The following is a 16,204-nucleotide window of genomic DNA, read 5'->3' on the forward strand; positions in this document are numbered from 1 at the left end:
TCGCTGAAGGCGACGCGTAACGACTGCACTACACACCCATGCACGCACGTTTCTTCTTTCCTCCGTGTTCGCTCCCGCGGCTTCCTACTCCGGACGGTTCATGGCTCCTACCGCGGCCACCGCACATGGCACTTTTTAGCTTTTTGGTGTAAACTAGATCGCCATGAGGCCTGTAGTTTAACACGTATGAACTCGTCATTGACAATGGCGGCCAGCAGTGCTGTGGTTCATCATCTGTTGTTTCTTTATATTTTGTCTGACTAATTGTTCAAAGTTTGTTCATACCAAGACTTTTAAGGTCTCGTCTGAACATAGATGTCAAACGACAGATAAACTTGCTTTGCGCTTTTTTTTTTTTGCACAAAGGTTTGGATACAGCATCTCAGGAACACGCATGGTGTGCTATATATGTTAATTTTACTGGCCAACCAAACCAATCCACAAATTGATGAATACTTTATCTACCTCATGCAAAATATGATACAGAACTGAAACAGCAATGCAATAAATAGCATAATTATCCTGTTATTTGAATTTACAAACTATACATGTATCAATCGACTAGATTAAGTTCATATCCTTGCAGATGAATATCAGCATGGAAAAGAATTCTTTTGTCTCCAAAGAATTCTCAAACAGGCATAAGAAGGCAAACTAATTAACCAATCACAATTAGCTAGCTAGCTAATTCCCCTGAAGCAACCAGTAACCGGTGTAAATGTCAAGGGGTAAAACACGTTTCATGATCCAAATATATTTTTAGGAAAAATAGTAGGCAGTAATATGTAGTAGTAGCAGCAGCAGCAGCAGCAGTTTCCTTTTGGTCTCTAGGCGCGTGTTCTCCATCAGATTCTTCTCAGCTCAGGCTGAGCGCGGAGTTCACGCTGAGCCACGGCGCCCCTTCGTCTTTCACTGCAGGCTTGCTCGACTCGTTTGCCGCCGCCGGATACGGATCTCCCGCGGTGAGCCTGTTCTTCCTCTTCTCCATGAACCTCTTGAGCGAGGCCTTCCTGGCGATGGGCATGTCTGAAGAAACGTGCACACAACAAATGCTGTCGATCAGCTCGCTGTATGAAAACACTGAACTCTTTGTTTTGTCTCGGCTGGTACAGGTGTGAACACCGAACACGGTGGGTAGTGTACGCGTTAGTTCCTACCTGTGAGGCTGGGCTGTGCCAGCGCATTCTGGCCAGGCGCCGCCGCGTTGCTGGAGCCGGCGAGCTGCATGAGCTCCTCGGCCTTCTCGGCGGGGAAGTCGTCGAACACCACCATCTTGCCGCCGTAGAAGATGGTGAGCGGCGCCCTCTCATCAGCAGGCTCCTTCCTCTTCCTAATAAGGGGACAGTGAAAGGGTCAGGGCTTCAGCGTCAAAAACCTTCGAACATGAGCATGGTAATGAAGGCTAGCTAGCTGAAAAACACACCTCTGCTGCTCGTCTTTCAGCGTGCCAGCCTGCTGCGGGAAGAGCTCCAGCACGGCCTTCCTCTCCTCCGTCCCCTCGGCCGCGTCGGCTCCCGGCACGAGGCCCATGGCCACGGCCGGCGCGAGGCGCAAGGCGCCGTTCCCGCCCTGCTCCTTCATGTACTGCCTCAGCAGGCCGCACGTCACCGCGAACCTGCTGCCGCCGGCGGCCTTGTTGGCGGCCTGCTGCTGCTGCTCGGCGGCGGCCATGTCCCTCACCGGCTTGATGATGATCAAGGAAGAACGCGCGCACGAAGCGAACCAGCTCACATCAACCTCTGACAGCTGACGCCGAGGTCGTCGGCCGCCTCTTCCCTCGGAGGAAGTTGGTTGCTTCCCGGAAACGAGACGGGAGCTGCTAGACGAGATGCGGTATAGCAGGAGGCAGGAGGGAGTACCATGTTTGCCCGCCCCTGGTGTTTTATAGCTGCACAGCTGGAGAGGTGTTTGACACTTGGCTTGGGGCTGGTAGACGGGCCGCCGGGCCTCCTAGATTTCGTGCCTTGGCCAGGGACCAAAAGGCAGCACGTGAAAGGCGAGCGGGTGACGCGACGCGGGGTAGGGGTACCGTATAGCTAGCGCACGGAAAGGTTGGGGACTTGGGGTTGGGGCGGTCGCGGTGGTTCTGGCTGACCGCCGGCCTCTCCGCCTGGCTTCCACTTCGTTTCCTGTCTGGTGTCAGGGCGGGCATGCGCGTGGCCGGGGAAGTGGCCGGGGAAGTGGCAGGGGGACGGGAACGAAGCGCGTGGGGTTTTCCTGCTCGGTTTCCGGCAATTTCTGCGCGGCGCGCGCACATGCCGGCCGTGGAAGAGCGCGGCGCCGGGGGCTGCTAGCTACTCGGCCGCTAGTCCGCGTCCGCTCCTGCTCCTAGTCCTAGTCCTAGTCGCGGCACCGGCGCCGGCACGGACCGATTTGTGGTTGTGCAGCTACGAACCGTGCGTGCGTGCGTGCATGTGTTCAATTCATGCGAATCGAAAATTAGGTGGGCGCTGGGAATAGCAAAGTCTCCAGCTGTGGCTACTCATGCAAGCGTTTTTTTTTCTAGTAGCCTTCTTCTTTCTTCGTGGACTGGACATTTTATTTTCTGGCGACCTTACATCTACTAATTAGGATCCAGCCCGATACGTTATGCAGAAAAGTACAATAGCGTGTGTAGGAGCTATGAAGTGCCCACTAAAGGCTGCGCAGCACAGGTGCCTTCCATGATTTGGTTAGGAAGCGGCATTGCTTGCTTGTTATTCAGCACGACAGGTGATCAGAAGTTTCTTGTACACTGTACAAACGGCACATTTTTGCGATGCTGATCGTACAATAATCGTACTTGCTGCAAAGTTTGGCCCTCTCTCTGTCTCTCTTTACAAAAGCTAATCTGTCTTTGCTTCCGACGTCGGTGACTTTTCATCGAAACCCATTTTTTCTTGCTGCTATCGACATGGAACGGGCCAGTGCCACGCCTGATACGTGCAAAGGTGCGTGGTGGGCCAAGGATAGTAGTCCCACTACCCTCCCGCACACTTTTGCGAAGAAGAAAACTGCACGCTGCCAAGTCGACGTACGTTTAGGAAGTTCCCAGGAAAAACCCAACGAATCAAGTCAACCAACGACAACTCCCGGCTATCAGGGAGCAGCGGCAGCACTGACGACGCTTACTAGCTATGCGAGTGACGCTGACCTGTGGGTCCACCGTCCACGCGCCGTGTCACGGGCCACGGCACTAGGCATCGAGCTACCAGTACTGCGAGCTACGATGAACTAGGAGCGAAAGTTCCCCGGACGACGCCGCTGATCTGCAGTGCTCGCTTCCCGTAGACGTCCAGTCCCCGCTAGCTGCTCCTCACTTTCGACCGGTGGTTGGGAACAAACACAAAAGAAGACGAGCCAGCTGCCAGCAAATCAAACACTCTGATTGATCGCACCCGTGCACGCGCTTGCACTGTGCTAGTAGTGTAATGCAACACAACAACTCGATCAGTTAGATTAATTAGCCTGGCTCACATAAGTAGTACTAGCAACGGAAGCAGCTCGCATGTTACGATCAGTTAGACAAAGCGAAACCGTCTCGATCGACGCTAAACAAAGCACGCTGCCTCCCACTTGGCCATTCGCCGGGCCGTTCGCTCGTCGTGAGCTCTGCCTCCCGCGTTGATCACCTGCTCCGATTCTCTGTACGAGTGCGCGCGGGGATAGAGATCGCCCCACGGCATCGACGCGGCCGGGGGAGGGCACGGCGCTCGTGTGTCCTTGGCGACTCGGAGACGGCGAGCGGTTGCGTGTCGCCGTCGCCCGGGCGCGCGCTCTCCAAGTGTGGCAACTCGGAAGCAGCGTGCGCCCCCGCGTATCTTCCGGCCGGCTCGGGTCGGGGAACGGGTGCATGCACGCCGCGGCTACTTGCGACGCGCTTCCCCCTTCTGGTCCGTGCCAGAAACCGAAACCTGCCCTTGCGTGCCGGAAGCATCCGGATCGGAACGGATCGTTGCCGGGGCGGGACGGTTAGGCCGCGTTCGGCTCCTGCCAAGGCCCCCTCGGGCTCCCGGAATAGGGATGGGGGAGCGCACGTTCTGGCGAAACGGATTCGCACTCCACACGCACATCATGCGCGAGATGAGGAGTTCGCGATGTGGCGTGTCGACGGATCACATGCGGTGCCATGCTGACAGGACCGGTCGGTCTCTGCACGGTGTCGATCCTTCCCACAAGAGGAATGAATTGAACGGCGCGTGCTCTCCACTTGGTGCCATCCGTTCGGGCGTTCGGCTGCCGGTACGGAGTGGGGCGACGCGGTAGCTAGGACTAGGACGAACCGTCTCGGCCGGCCAGCGAGCCGCGGCGGAAGAAGCGGGTACGAGGTCTCTGCTCTACGCAGCTAGCTGCGCTCGCGCGTGGTTCTTTCCATGAACGAGAAGGCAGTTGCTCCCGCAACCGTAAAGGACCTTTTCAAACGCACCGTTTCCCTCCCCTGATCTCATCCCCCTCTCCCCCGACTTGCGGCGGCCACGTTTTCCCTCATGCGCAGGGCGGCCGGGCCCCTCGCTCTCCTGCAGGATCGCCGAGGCCCTGCGAGCCTCTCGTTCCCGCCCCTGCTCCCGCTGCTCCGTATAAAACCGGCCCCGCGCAACCACCACGGACCATTCATCGGTGAGTCACGGCTCGTGCGTGCAGCGTAGCCCAGGGACACCGTCGTCGTCGATCCTCGACCGCGCCGGAGCTAGCCTTCCCCTCGACCGCCGCGACGGCCCCGCCGACCCCGCCGCCGTGAACCCATCCCCAATGGCGGCCGCGCCGGCGGACACCATGACCCGCCGCTTCGCGGTCGCGTGCGGCGTGCTCAGCCAGTACGTCAGGGCCGGCGGCGCGCTCGCGATGGTGCCGCCCTTGTTCCTGGCGCCGGCCCCAGCCGCTCAGCAGGAGGGCGCCAACGGCGCGGCGCAGCAGCTGACCATCTTCTACGGCGGGAGGGTGGTGGTGCTGGACGCCTGCCCGCCCGAGAAGGCGGCCGAGCTGATCCGCCTCGCCGCGGCCGCGCAGGGCGCGCCGGCCCCCGGCGAGGCGCCGCCGCTCGTGGACATGCCCCTCGTCAGGAAGGCCTCGCTGCGGCGCTTCCTCGCCAAGCGCAAGGACCGGTCCTCCTCCACCAGCTGCGCGCCCTACGACCGCCACCACGACGAGGAGCCGGACCAGCAGCCGGCCGCGAAGAAGGGCAAGGTGGCGCCGACGCGCGAGGATGCTGCTGCTGCCTCTTCCTCCTCTTCCTGGCTCGCGCTGGGCAGCCTGGATGCCATGCACGGGCTCTGATCGCCGGCTCGCCGTCAGTTGGATGGGAAGAAGAGCTCGCCCGCTCGGCCCCCCCCGCCTGGTTTAGGATACGTGGTCGATAACTCGATGCCGACCCGGCCAGTGGAGGCGCTGTAGCAATTTAATTAATTACTAATTACTCATTACGGTTGTGCTATTAACAAGTGCTAGCTATATAGCCTATAGTATCGACCAACGCCACTATTCATTCGTATCGTCCGTTGGAGGTGCGTATCGTCTAATCTAATCAACCAAATGTCTACATTATTTTTCATAGATCAAATCTACGTATGTCATGTGCAGTAGTAGGATCGGTACGACAGCGATGGGACAGAAACTGAACGCAGCTTCAGACGTGTACCGATATTTTCCTAACGTTTTTGCTGGTCCGGTGATGGCGGATCGCACGTTATGCATGTAGTTGAGATGATCGGCGTAAATCTCTATACGCCCTTTCTCGTGGTCGCCGTACAATCGTCAGCCTTCAACTTCCAGCCACCTCTACGTACATTAGCCCACGTAGAGTACTGTAGTGTAACGTTTGATGGTCACTGCAATGTCGATGCTACCCCGCTGCACTGCTCGAATACCCCTTGTGGACATTTTTTTTTTGGGTGAAACCCTTGGTGGTGGACATGTTAAATAACCAAGTCAGCAAACTAGATGAAACTATCCTTTTCTCTGACTCGGATGAAAACGAAACTACCCTTTTAACGGAAAAGAAAAGGGCGTACGGTGCAATGCCGTACCGTGCGGGCGTTTGTACGTACGTTGTTGCCGGACACGCACAGAGATGGCGGCCGGACGCCGATTCCCCGCCGCCAACTTGACGAGACGAGAGCGAGGCCTCCGATCCCAAATCAAGTGGGACATGACGTGTAACCAACTGGTGCGCAGGCATCGGCCCCGCACGGAGCTCATCGTCGCAACGCGTTAAACGTGCATCCCTTTCCGAGTTCCCGTGGGCGCCTGCTGACCGACCTGCGGTGGCAAGGGACTACTGATCGAGTCAAGGTGTAGCTAGCCCCGCACACCACGCCCGCGCACACTCCAATTCCGTTACGCCCAATGGTTTGGCGCGCGCGCGCAACGCGTGACGACGCAGCAGGAGGTAGCCGGGCCAGAGCGACTCGCACGGCACCCGGCCGCGCGGCGCGCATAACGAAGCCCGGGCGGGCGCGCGTCGAGCCGCGTCTCGGCTACGGACACGGCCACGCACCGTCGTCGCGCGCGTCCGTCTACATCGTCTCACGCGGCACGGCGCGGCCGGGGGGGGGGGGGGGGGGTAGCCGGCAGCCCGGCAGCACGCGCTCTCGGCCGGGCGTGGTGACAGCGAGAGCCGAAGGGATTCGTGCAGCCGCGCGGCGCGTTCCGCGTGACCGGGCGCGACGCGGCACGGGCATGGGCTGGCGGGAACCAGTCGGAGGCGCCGGCGCGCACCCACGCGAACGTGACGCGAGTAAAGGACGAGGAGCAGCTAGCGGCCGGGGCTGCATGGCATGGATGGATGGAAGGGAGAAGAGAACCGTCGTGGCCACCTCCTCGGAGAAAGGAAAGCGTGCGCCCCCTAATGCGCGTGGGTTAGTTGCCAGGCGAGCTTCGTGTGAGTCCCTGGGCTGCCTGGAGTGAAGGCCAGGAACGCGCACGCAGCACTGCAGCAGCTGGTGATGAGTTGGGTGGCTGGATCGGATCGTGCGTGCTCCGCTGCAAGTTGGGGCCAACGGACTGGGCACCTCGCCATCAACTCGCTGCATGCAGCAGCTTGCACGAGCCGGCTACTCCAATCAAGACTGGTTGTTTCGTGTTAGCAAAATGTACGCGATCATCGGTCCGGCCAGAACTAGATGTCTAGATCAGATGATCAGGTCATGTGGTACTCTTGTAACCTTACCTTGCTCCAACAGAAACATTTCTAGTTCAGCTAGAATAAATATGCATGTTCCAAAAAAAAAAGAGCCATGAAATAGGCGCCGTGCTCCGTGTGACCTGACACCCGACCCAACCCAACCCAACCCAACCCAAGCTGTCTCACCGAAACGTAGTACCGTCACGAGGTGTGAAACCAACAAGCTAGTGTGCACATCCAGCACGCTTGCGTTGCGTGCGTCGCCGCCTCCAAAATCCGTCCAGATAAAAAATTGCCGGACATATATTCTGGTATTGTATCTCGTGAAGCAGAGGTAAAGCGGCGACGGCGACGTTCATGCGCTGCCCCCCTTTTGTGAGACTCAGAGCACGCAGCTGCAGCTCCCTCGGCGCGGTGCTGCTGGTTGGTGTGAGTGAGTGGACTCGTGACCCGCGTAGCTGCAGCAGTGGAGCGGGAGCCCCCATGGTTCCCGTGGAGACCCGGTAAAAGGCGCGTTCCGTGTACACGCCTAACCTCTTGCATGACAGGCCAGTGCTCTTGGCTACTTTACTTTCACAATATTTGGTACTATTTCATTTCATTTGGCATGACTTGCAACTTCGTACTTAGTACCATCATGGTATCTCCGATTAAAAGAAGAGGAAAAGGGAATTGAGATGGCTCATAAGAGTTCTTTAGTCTTCTAGCTAGAGGAGGAAGAAAGATACTGTTGGGCTAGCTGAAAGCAGAGAATACCTAACCGAGGCCCATAACCTTGCCCGATTTAGGCCCATGCACCCTGTGCCGAAGTATCAGGAGCTCAGTACAATTATGTTGAGAAGCGTACGTGTACTGTGTATGTACACTTACTCCGTGACGAGATCAAGTAAGAAAAATGGACAGGCAACTCCATGTCCTTGCAGCTGCAGCTGAGCTGCGAAACTTCCCTCGTTCAGAGATCGATCATGCGGCCGGTGACGACCATTCCGCATTCTATCTCCGTTCCTTGCTTTCTTTTCGCCAAAGACAAGACATGAAAATAGTCGATCGATTTGCATTGGTGTCAACTCAAAGATCAAAAAAATCTCGTCCCTCTGATGGTGCCGCATCCGTGCTTCGAGGCACGCGCACGGCAATTGCTCGGCGGCGACCGGCCGGCCGGCCGGCGGTGGGTGTCGGATCCGTGCGCGGCGCGAGTAGTCTGAGATACACGGGCCTTCCCGTGTCAGCCCCCGCTTGCGTGCCAGCGGATCCACCTGGCTAGATAAAAAAAAATCTGAGTTTTTTTTTTACTTCAAATTTGTTTAACGTAAAGTTTACAAGAGCTCACACATCATTAATGCTTGTTTTTTTTTCTCGAGCAAAATCATTAATGTTTGTAGGAGTCTTCAAAACCAAGATATGAGGGTCATAATGTTGTTAACATCAACTAGCTTCAATTAAAGCTAAGAGTTTAAGCATACCTGAGGTTTTGCCTCTTGTCTGACTTTTGGGGCAACAGACTTTTGATTTGATTCACATATGCTACTTCCTCCATAACTTTTGTCACTATCAATGCTGGAGTTCAGATTGGTAATTTTGCCATTGTTGCTTGATACCCCAAGCATGTAACGGGAAGCAACAACCGACTTCTGCTCTTTGATAACTACCTTCCTCTGCAAATTTTCTTTTTCACTTTCAGACAGATCAGCTGACTTGGAAGTCTTTCTTTGATGATCCAGTGCTTCCATAACCCCAGAGGGAGTTGACATTTGCATCAGATCCTTTGGGTTTCCAATACAAAGGTTCCTTCCGGGAACTGGTCGGACCCCAACAAGAACTGGAACAGGAATACTTGACTGAACCTTCTCAACATATATAAACTGTCCAAGATGTAGTTTGTTTGACAAGATGAGTTCGTTGTCCTCCTTAGACAAAGAAACGTAGGTCGAGTGCGACGAATCTGAAACTTTGATGAAGAAACCATGGTCTGGCCAAAGTTCCGAACCAGTAATTGCAGGGACTATGCTAATAACTTGGAGAAGAATGGACCGGCATTCTCCACATACTTTCACATCAGAGTTAATATTTTTGAGAACCTTTAATAGTATCCCTGGAGTAAGAGATGCCATAATCTTCAAGCTAGCTTATTCTTCTTCTCTGAAAGAAAACGCAATGTAAGTTAAACATATATGCATTATTCTCCACAAAACTGACTATTCTCTATCGTCCATATGAGAGATTAAGAGATACATTAGGTAAATGGCTTCCTGATGGTGCCCGAATATAAATAAATAATTGTTAGAGAATTGATGTTTAAGCTCCATCAAAGTAAAATATTACTTAATAACACGAGCCTGGCAGTTTTAAAGAACAAAAGGACAGAAATGGATTGGTTAAAGCTTCAGAAACACATAAAGGGAGCAATATGGGCATGCAATTAGTAAAACCATGAAGTCGTACCACCCAAAAATCCAGACTTGGCCAGATGTCAAGACGATTGAAACATAAGGAAACAGCAACAGAACAGACAAAAAGAAAACACCAAACAATGTTCTTTCACACAGCAAGCAAAATTTGTTGACAATTTAAGCTTACCAAACAATGAAAGGATAAAATAATTTTCTGCTTACAGGACGGAATTATTTTACTGAATAGGCACAAGCACTAGGAAAAGGTAAAAGGACTGTATCTATGTTTCTTAGCTTTACAGCAAAGATTAGTGGGTATGTTGCATAATGGCACGCGTCAACAACATGGCAGTACACCGCTGAGTCCACGATGGATGCGTCGAGCTGTCCTTGACTGCTGACGTCACTCGATCGCCAGGGCGGTTCGGAAGATTTCTAGGATCTGCGGCCCATGTGATGTGACCGGCGCGTCCTACTCCGCCGTGTTCCTTCCGTGCGCTTTGCGGCGCGGTTCCAAGCTCTTGCGGTCTTTCGACCTGGACCTGATCACTTACTTTGCTCTCTGGGCTCCCGTTCAATCGAGCCCAGCCTCCGCCGGCCTGTAGGTGGTACCGCGCGCGCTCCCCGAAGCCCAGCGGCCTGCGCGGCCCGTCTGGCAAGGGCGCAGAGGCCCAGCGACGCCCAGGCCATCCGGCCGGAGGCGGCTCATGGGCCCAGAAGAATTGGCTCGCCTACCCTAAGTTTAGTTGGAATCACGAATCCACGTCTGTGTTTGTACTGTGCCACCTAGTCACAGGGCACAAGACACGACTGGATCCGCAGGTAGATTTGCTTGCTTGTCTCTGAACTTCATCCAAGCGTGTACCATATGCTGTGTTGTCTCACTCTAGCAACCTACCGCGACGTGGATATATTAGCTGACTGCTTATGTTTTCCTGCTTCTATAAACCCAACAACCCTACCATGCCTCTCTAATCTCTATCTCAAACTAGAGAGATAAAAAAAACTCGAAAATCGCCACTTCACCAACTGATCACTGCAGGCCAGCAGCCAAACGGACATCAACCAATGCAGAATGCAAAGATCCAACCACTCGTGACGAACACTGTATCTGAAGATCGGGACATCAATGGCCATTCCACAGGCAAGATCAGGAAATGTCAAAAGAATTCATTCATAACTTAAAATCAGCAACCGGACTATTTACACCTCTCCCATCTTCGGTTCTTCGCCAACCTACGTCATGTTGTACAGCTGCGATAACTTAATCCCCCCTTCTTCACCGCCATTTTTCTCGTGACCTACCTTCCTTCGAGCGCTGATGCCGCGGTTTCAACCGTTCCAAGTAGGCACTTGTAGACCTTCTGCTTCAGCTGCTCAATGGTTTCGACCAAACCATCCGCCTCGTCCTGCAACTGGTCGAGCCAGTTGCTTGTTTCCTTGAGCTGCGACAGCCGGGCCGCGATCCTCCCATCCGCACCCTTGGATTGTCCCCGCACGCGTTCCCGGGTGGTCTTGGTTTGATCCTCGAACTCGAATCCTGACTCAAGAGCATCCTCCAAGAAGCTAAGGAACCAAGACTGCGATTCCTTTTTCAGAGCAACCCATGACCTGCAGATCTCCCTGAAGCCATCCTCTCGGGCCCATTCCACCTTTTCACCTGCCTGAGCATCGTCGGAATTCTTTGCTGTGTTGTATGGAGCAGCTTTGTTCTGAGATGCAGAAACTTTCCTTGACGGTTTTTCCTTCTCTGCCCGAGATTCTTTGCCAGGCTCTGGGGAGTAAGCTTTCCAGACAGCACTTTGCTGAACCATAAGCCGGTGTAGCTGAAAAAACTTGGTGATTGCAGCATGTGGATCCACTTCAGAAGATTCCCTTATCTCAGCGAAAATTCTGTAAAAGCACCCACAAGATTAGATTTGTCCGTCAAGTTCATGAGCCAATGGAAAGCATGTAGCCCCCTCAAAAGAAAAAGTTACGTATAAAAGAGTAAATCATGTGCTTCACAGAAGGAATAAAAATTACTGCATTAATATTTTTGTACTACTATGCATTTATTCTGTTCAGAGTATTCTAGCAACAGGTTACAATATATTACTGGCAATAGGTCTCTTGTGCAAAATAGCACAGTACAAAGTGAAGTTGCAATGAATCGAATTCATCAATTTGGAACGTCTTTCACAACTTATGCAACAAAACTTACTATTATAGTCGATACACAGCTATAAATAATAAATATCTGAGCTGTGGACCTACTCACCCAAGGCCTTTTACAAGATATGCAGCTGCAGCAGCCTCCCTTTGAGCCTCAGCTGCTACTACAAGAGCAATATTCTTCCTCCTGACAACAGCCTATTCACACAAAATAAAGAATATCAAAATGGTGTGAGACAATTTAGTAAAGTTTGATTTAGAACTAGATGTCTTTCAGCAAATACAATGCATGATTCAAAATAATGGTTTCCAATACACAAGGGCACAAACTATACAGAACAGAAAACAATTTTGAAGTCATGAGAACCTCACACTATACATGCCTAAAATTACCAAACGACATAAAAGCATACCTTTCCAGACTTGATTAGGCTTGTTGGGAGGGAGTCCCAGGAAATAGTTTCAGTAACCCTTCGTTTAACACTAGATACGGAAGGGACTGGACCAGAATTTCCATTCTGCTTTGCTGACAAACTGAGCTTTGGTGGTGAAGTGCTAGCTGGCGTTGTTGAGCTCCTATAAAGCTTTGGCGGTGATCTTCTTTCAGTTGCAGATTCCTTTTTGCTCTCCTTTGGCATTTGCTTCTTCACTACAGCAGCACCATTTGGACTAGGTGAAGTGCCACTATTCTTGCGTGTTTCCTTGTTAATTTCTTGCTTTGTGTGCACCAACTTAGCATGACTAGGAGATGTAGTATTTGGCCGTTCCTGCAAGTAACCATCAACCATTGATTTTTTTACCCTTTTTCAGCAGATAAAGGGAGAAGTTTTCTTTTATTTTTTACTTCAAATTTGTTTAACGTAAAGTTTACAAGAGCTCACACATCATTAATGCTTGTTTTTTTTTTCTCGAGCAAAATCATTAATGTTTGTAGGAGTCTTCAAAACCAAGATATGAGGGTCATAATGTTGTTAACATCAACTAGCTTCAATTAAAGCTAAGAGTTTAAGCATACCTGAGGTTTTGCCTCTTGTCTGACTTTTGGGGCAACAGACTTTTGATTTGATTCACATATGCTACTTCCTCCATAACTTTTGTCACTATCAATGCTGGAGTTCAGATTGGTAATTTTGCCATTGTTGCTTGATACCCCAAGCATGTAACGGGAAGCAACAACCGACTTCTGCTCTTTGATAACTACCTTCCTCTGCAAATTTTCTTTTTCACTTTCAGACAGATCAGCTGACTTGGAAGTATTTCTTTGATGATCCAGTGCTTCCATAACCCCAGAGGGAGTTGACATTTGCATCAGATCCTTTGGGTTTCCAATACAAGGGTTCCTTCCGGGAACTGGTCGGACCCCAACAAGAACTGGAACAGGAATACTTGACTGAACCTTCTCAACATATATAAACTGTCCAAGTTGTAGTTTGTTTGACAAGATGAGTTCGTTGTCCTCCTTAGACAAAGAAACGTAGGTTGAGTGTGACGAATCTGAAACTTTGATGAAGAAACCATGGTCTGGCCAAAGTTCCGAACCAGTAATTGCAGGGACTATGCTAATAACTTGGAGAAGAATGGACCGGTATTCTCCACATACTTTCACATCAGAGTTAATATTTTTGAGAACCTTTAATAATATCCCTGGAGTAAGAGATGCCATAATCTTCAAGCCAGCTTATTCTTCTTCTCTGAAAGAAAACGCAATGTAAGTTAAACATATATGCATTATTCTCCACAAAACTGACTATTCTCTATCGTCCATATGAGAGATTAAGAGATACATTAGGTAAATAGCTTCCTGATGGTGCCCGAATATAAATAAATAATTGTTAGAGAATTGATGTTTAAGCTCCATCAAAGTAAAATATTACTTAATAACACGAGCCTGGCAGTTTTAAAGAACAAAAGGACAGAAACGGATTAGTTAAAGCTTCAGAAACACATAAAGGGAGCAATATGGGCATGCAATTAGTAAAACCATGAAGTCGTACCACCCAAAAATCCAGATTTGGCCAGATGCCAAGACGATTGAAACATAAGGAAACAGCAACAGAACAGACAAAAAGAAAACACCAAGCAATGTTCTTTCACACAGCAAGCAAAATTTGTTGACAATTTAAGCTTACCAAACAATGAAAGGATAAAATAATTTTCTGCTTACAGGACGAAATTATTTTACTGAATAGGCTCAAGCACTAGGAAAAGGTAAAAGGACTGTATCTATGTTTCTTAGCTTTACAGCAAAGATTAGTGGTGTAGACCCGCCTCAACCAAAAGCTAACCTAATCATTCTTGCAGAGCTCTATATCCGTGGCCATGAACAGGGACACACAAGCACCACCAACTTTCCCAATTCCTTCATGCCTCAGCCCCCCAACAAAGGGATTGTGAAGAAGTAACAACCTTCCCAAATCCTGCTGTAGTAAACCATCCTTTATGGTTTTCTTGGCTTAGAATTCAGGAAATGAGAAATCTAACGACCCAAGAAGCAGGCGTTGTTGGAAGGGACGAGAATTGAGTAATATATCCTTAAACTTCTAGGTCAGAATAATGTCAACTAGTGAGCAAAGGAACTCTTCTAATTTTGATACTAAACTAAAAACAGAATGCACAGGAACGTGTGATTAATGTTGATCCAATACCGGGTTAGTAAAACTGCATAAAACTAGTTTAGCTCGCCTTTTCATCAATCTGAATTGAAGGTTACCAAGATGGTGGGAAACGACGCAAATAATAAAAATCCGAGCTAAGTTACAGTCTTACACCTATCACCTGTAGATTAACACCGAGGTTATTGAGAAGAAGCGGCAAAGGCCCTTGTTCAGGGGCAAGGACCAGGACGACGCCTAGAGGAAGAAGAAACGGCTTTAATTCCTCGAACAGCAGTCGACACTCCAACCAATCAAGAGCACTGGCTCTCTGCGTCACCAGACGAGGAGCTCCGCATCGAATTAAGACCACAACCGCGGCAGGTAGCAGAGCAGACCCGAAAACAGCAAGCGAGTTCTTTCTCCTTTTCCGTGGCTGCGGCGTTTCGCCAAACGGGTGGTGGGGAAGCAAAACAAGGCAAGGAACGGGGGGAGAGAAGAGAGGGAGGCGCGGTACCTTTCGAGGCGCGCGAAGACGACGCGGAGAAGACGACCGACGTGGATGAAGAGTTCGCGAGGAGCGGAGCCGAAGCAGCGGTTGGTCTCTCTCTCTCTCTCTCTCTCTACCCGAGGCGGGCGGCGGCATAATAAGCAGCCGAGGTAGCGGGCGCGGGGCGCCCAACCGCCGCTAACCGCCCCTGACACGGCGGGCCCCGCCCGCGGCCGAACCCGACCCAACCAGACAGCAAGCGTTCGCACTTGCTGACACCCGGAACGCGACGACGAGCTGGAGCTGGGGAGAGTGGGTCGCGGCGGCAGCGACGCCCGACGGCACGAGGCGGGAGCCGGTGCGTGGTCCGTGTCGCGGCCGATGGGCGGTCGGCTCGGCCTGACGCCTCCGCGGCCTGGCTTGGCTTTGGCTGCTCCGGCCGCCGGTGTCCGACCGCGCTCGTCCGGTCGTGTACTCGTGCACGCACGCGTCCGCCGTCGGCGCACGTAGGATTACCCGCCTGCCCCCCGCGCGTGTTCGGCAGGCTGACCGTTGACCAGGCCGGCGCCGGCAAGTTCATCCCTTCATGTTTGCAATTTTTCGCTGTGCCGCCGATCGTCTGTGTTGGGCCCCATTCCGGCTGGGGAGAAGGGGGAAAAGGGCGAAGATTCCTGTGCTGGATTGCTGATCTGGTCCAGCACTCCCGCTTTGGGGTTTAGTGGAGGCCACGCACGAGGTCAGGAGGATCGTATTGGGTTTTTAATGCAGTGGTGGCGTGCAAGCTGTTCCAATTCACAACAGCATCTCTGAGACTTCTTCGCTAAACTGTTCTCGATCACAAGTCCTAATGCTACAGTAACCAAGTGATCTTCTCCAACAATATCAGCGATCAATGGACGAGGACGACGGCAGATTTGTTGCTCGTGCGTGGCGTCGTTGGCTAGGAGAAGTATTGGCACGGGTCACTCCACTGGGGGACGAGGAGCACGTCAAGGTCAGTGGCGTCTTTGCCCAGTGCCAATACTTAAGACGACATGATGTACTGGTTCAGGATGATGCTCAAGGAACCGGGTGGGTGACACAAGGATCCGACCCCCAACCTCTGACGTCTGACCGCACGAAATGGGGTGCCCCGCGGCCTGAACCGGCAAGTGACGAAATGTCAACTTCGACCGAAAACGACTCTGTGCTTCCTACTTCCTTCTGAACAAACACCTACACCATAAAATGTCTGTCACAACCCATGACGAACATGACATGGATTGACTTCTTTTTTTCTTGTTTGGTTTGATCTTACATTACCATGGTGCACCACTGCTGATGGTTGCTCTATCCTGATGACTGGCACGGCCCCGTGTACTGAACCTCAGCAACCACACTGACGCGAACCTAACTTCCACTGAACTCCATCATCTGCCCCAAAAAAACATCATGCTAATGCAAAGAGGCACTGTATCCGTGGGGCAGGAATACTAAGACT

The 16,204-nt window shown here is 51.9% G+C and overlaps 3 protein-coding genes across 6 annotated transcripts; 1 reads left to right on the plus strand and 2 right to left on the minus strand.

Moving 5' to 3' along the window:
* Positions 1–489: 489 nt before the first annotated feature.
* LOC112876947 (protein TIFY 11c-like) lies at positions 490–1,862 on the minus strand. The gene is made up of 3 exons (XM_025941131.1): positions 1,424–1,862; positions 1,158–1,330; positions 490–1,026 (listed from the first exon to the last, which is right to left on the minus strand). The coding sequence occupies exons 1-3, from the start codon at positions 1,669–1,671 to the stop codon at positions 857–859; spliced, it is 591 nt and encodes a 196-aa protein (XP_025796916.1). The 5' UTR covers positions 1,672–1,862; the 3' UTR covers positions 490–856.
* A 2,699-nt stretch (positions 1,863–4,561) lies between these two features.
* LOC112877071 (protein TIFY 11a-like) lies at positions 4,562–5,436 on the plus strand. Its single transcript, XM_025941273.1, has one exon. It carries the CDS (start codon positions 4,729–4,731, stop codon positions 5,251–5,253), a length of 525 nt encoding a protein of 174 aa, XP_025797058.1. The 5' UTR covers positions 4,562–4,728; the 3' UTR covers positions 5,254–5,436.
* Positions 5,437–10,550: 5,114 nt separating this feature from the next.
* LOC112875958 lies at positions 10,551–14,886 on the minus strand. 4 transcript variants are annotated; one of them, XM_025939971.1, is made up of 5 exons: positions 14,752–14,886; positions 12,659–13,334; positions 12,057–12,410; positions 11,750–11,841; positions 10,791–11,382 (listed from the first exon to the last, which is right to left on the minus strand). In XM_025939971.1, exons 2-5 carry the CDS (start codon positions 13,304–13,306, stop codon positions 10,791–10,793), a joined length of 1,686 nt encoding a protein of 561 aa, XP_025795756.1. In that variant the 5' UTR covers positions 13,307–13,334; positions 14,752–14,886. The 4 variants fall into 4 exon arrangements, with proteins under 4 accessions (XP_025795757.1, XP_025795756.1, XP_025795754.1 ...); XM_025939969.1 differs by lacking the exon at positions 14,752–14,886 and adding an exon at positions 14,419–14,710; XM_025939970.1 differs by lacking the exon at positions 14,752–14,886 and adding an exon at positions 14,410–14,710.
* Between the last annotated feature and the right edge of the window lie 1,318 nt (positions 14,887–16,204).

This window comes from Panicum hallii, chromosome 9, assembly GCF_002211085.1.
Source record: "Panicum hallii strain FIL2 chromosome 9, PHallii_v3.1, whole genome shotgun sequence".
NCBI lineage: Eukaryota > Viridiplantae > Streptophyta > Magnoliopsida > Poales > Poaceae > Panicum > Panicum hallii.

Excerpts from the sequence above, each read along its gene's own strand:
- LOC112876947 (XM_025941131.1), bottom strand. The coding sequence starts at position 1,671 with ATGGCCGCCGCCGAGCAGCAGCAGCAGGCCGCCAACAAGGCCGCCGGC. Across the intron at positions 1,331-1,423 it reads CTGAAAGACGAGCAGCAGAG|GAAGAGGAAGGAGCCTGCTG; the intron begins GTGTGTTTTTCA and ends TCCCCTTATTAG. Across the intron at positions 1,027-1,157 it reads GGCACAGCCCAGCCTCACAG|ACATGCCCATCGCCAGGAAG; the intron begins GTAGGAACTAAC and ends ACGTTTCTTCAG.
- LOC112877071 (XM_025941273.1), top strand. The coding sequence starts at position 4,729 with ATGGCGGCCGCGCCGGCGGACACCATGACCCGCCGCTTCGCGGTCGCG.
- LOC112875958 (XM_025939972.1), bottom strand. The coding sequence starts at position 13,306 with ATGGCATCTCTTACTCCAGGGATATTATTAAAGGTTCTCAAAAATATT. Across the intron at positions 12,411-12,658 it reads GACAAGAGGCAAAACCTCAG|GAACGGCCAAATACTACATC; the intron begins GTATGCTTAAAC and ends GGTTACTTGCAG. Across the intron at positions 11,383-11,749 it reads TATCTTGTAAAAGGCCTTGG|AATTTTCGCTGAGATAAGGG; the intron begins GTGAGTAGGTCC and ends GTGCTTTTACAG.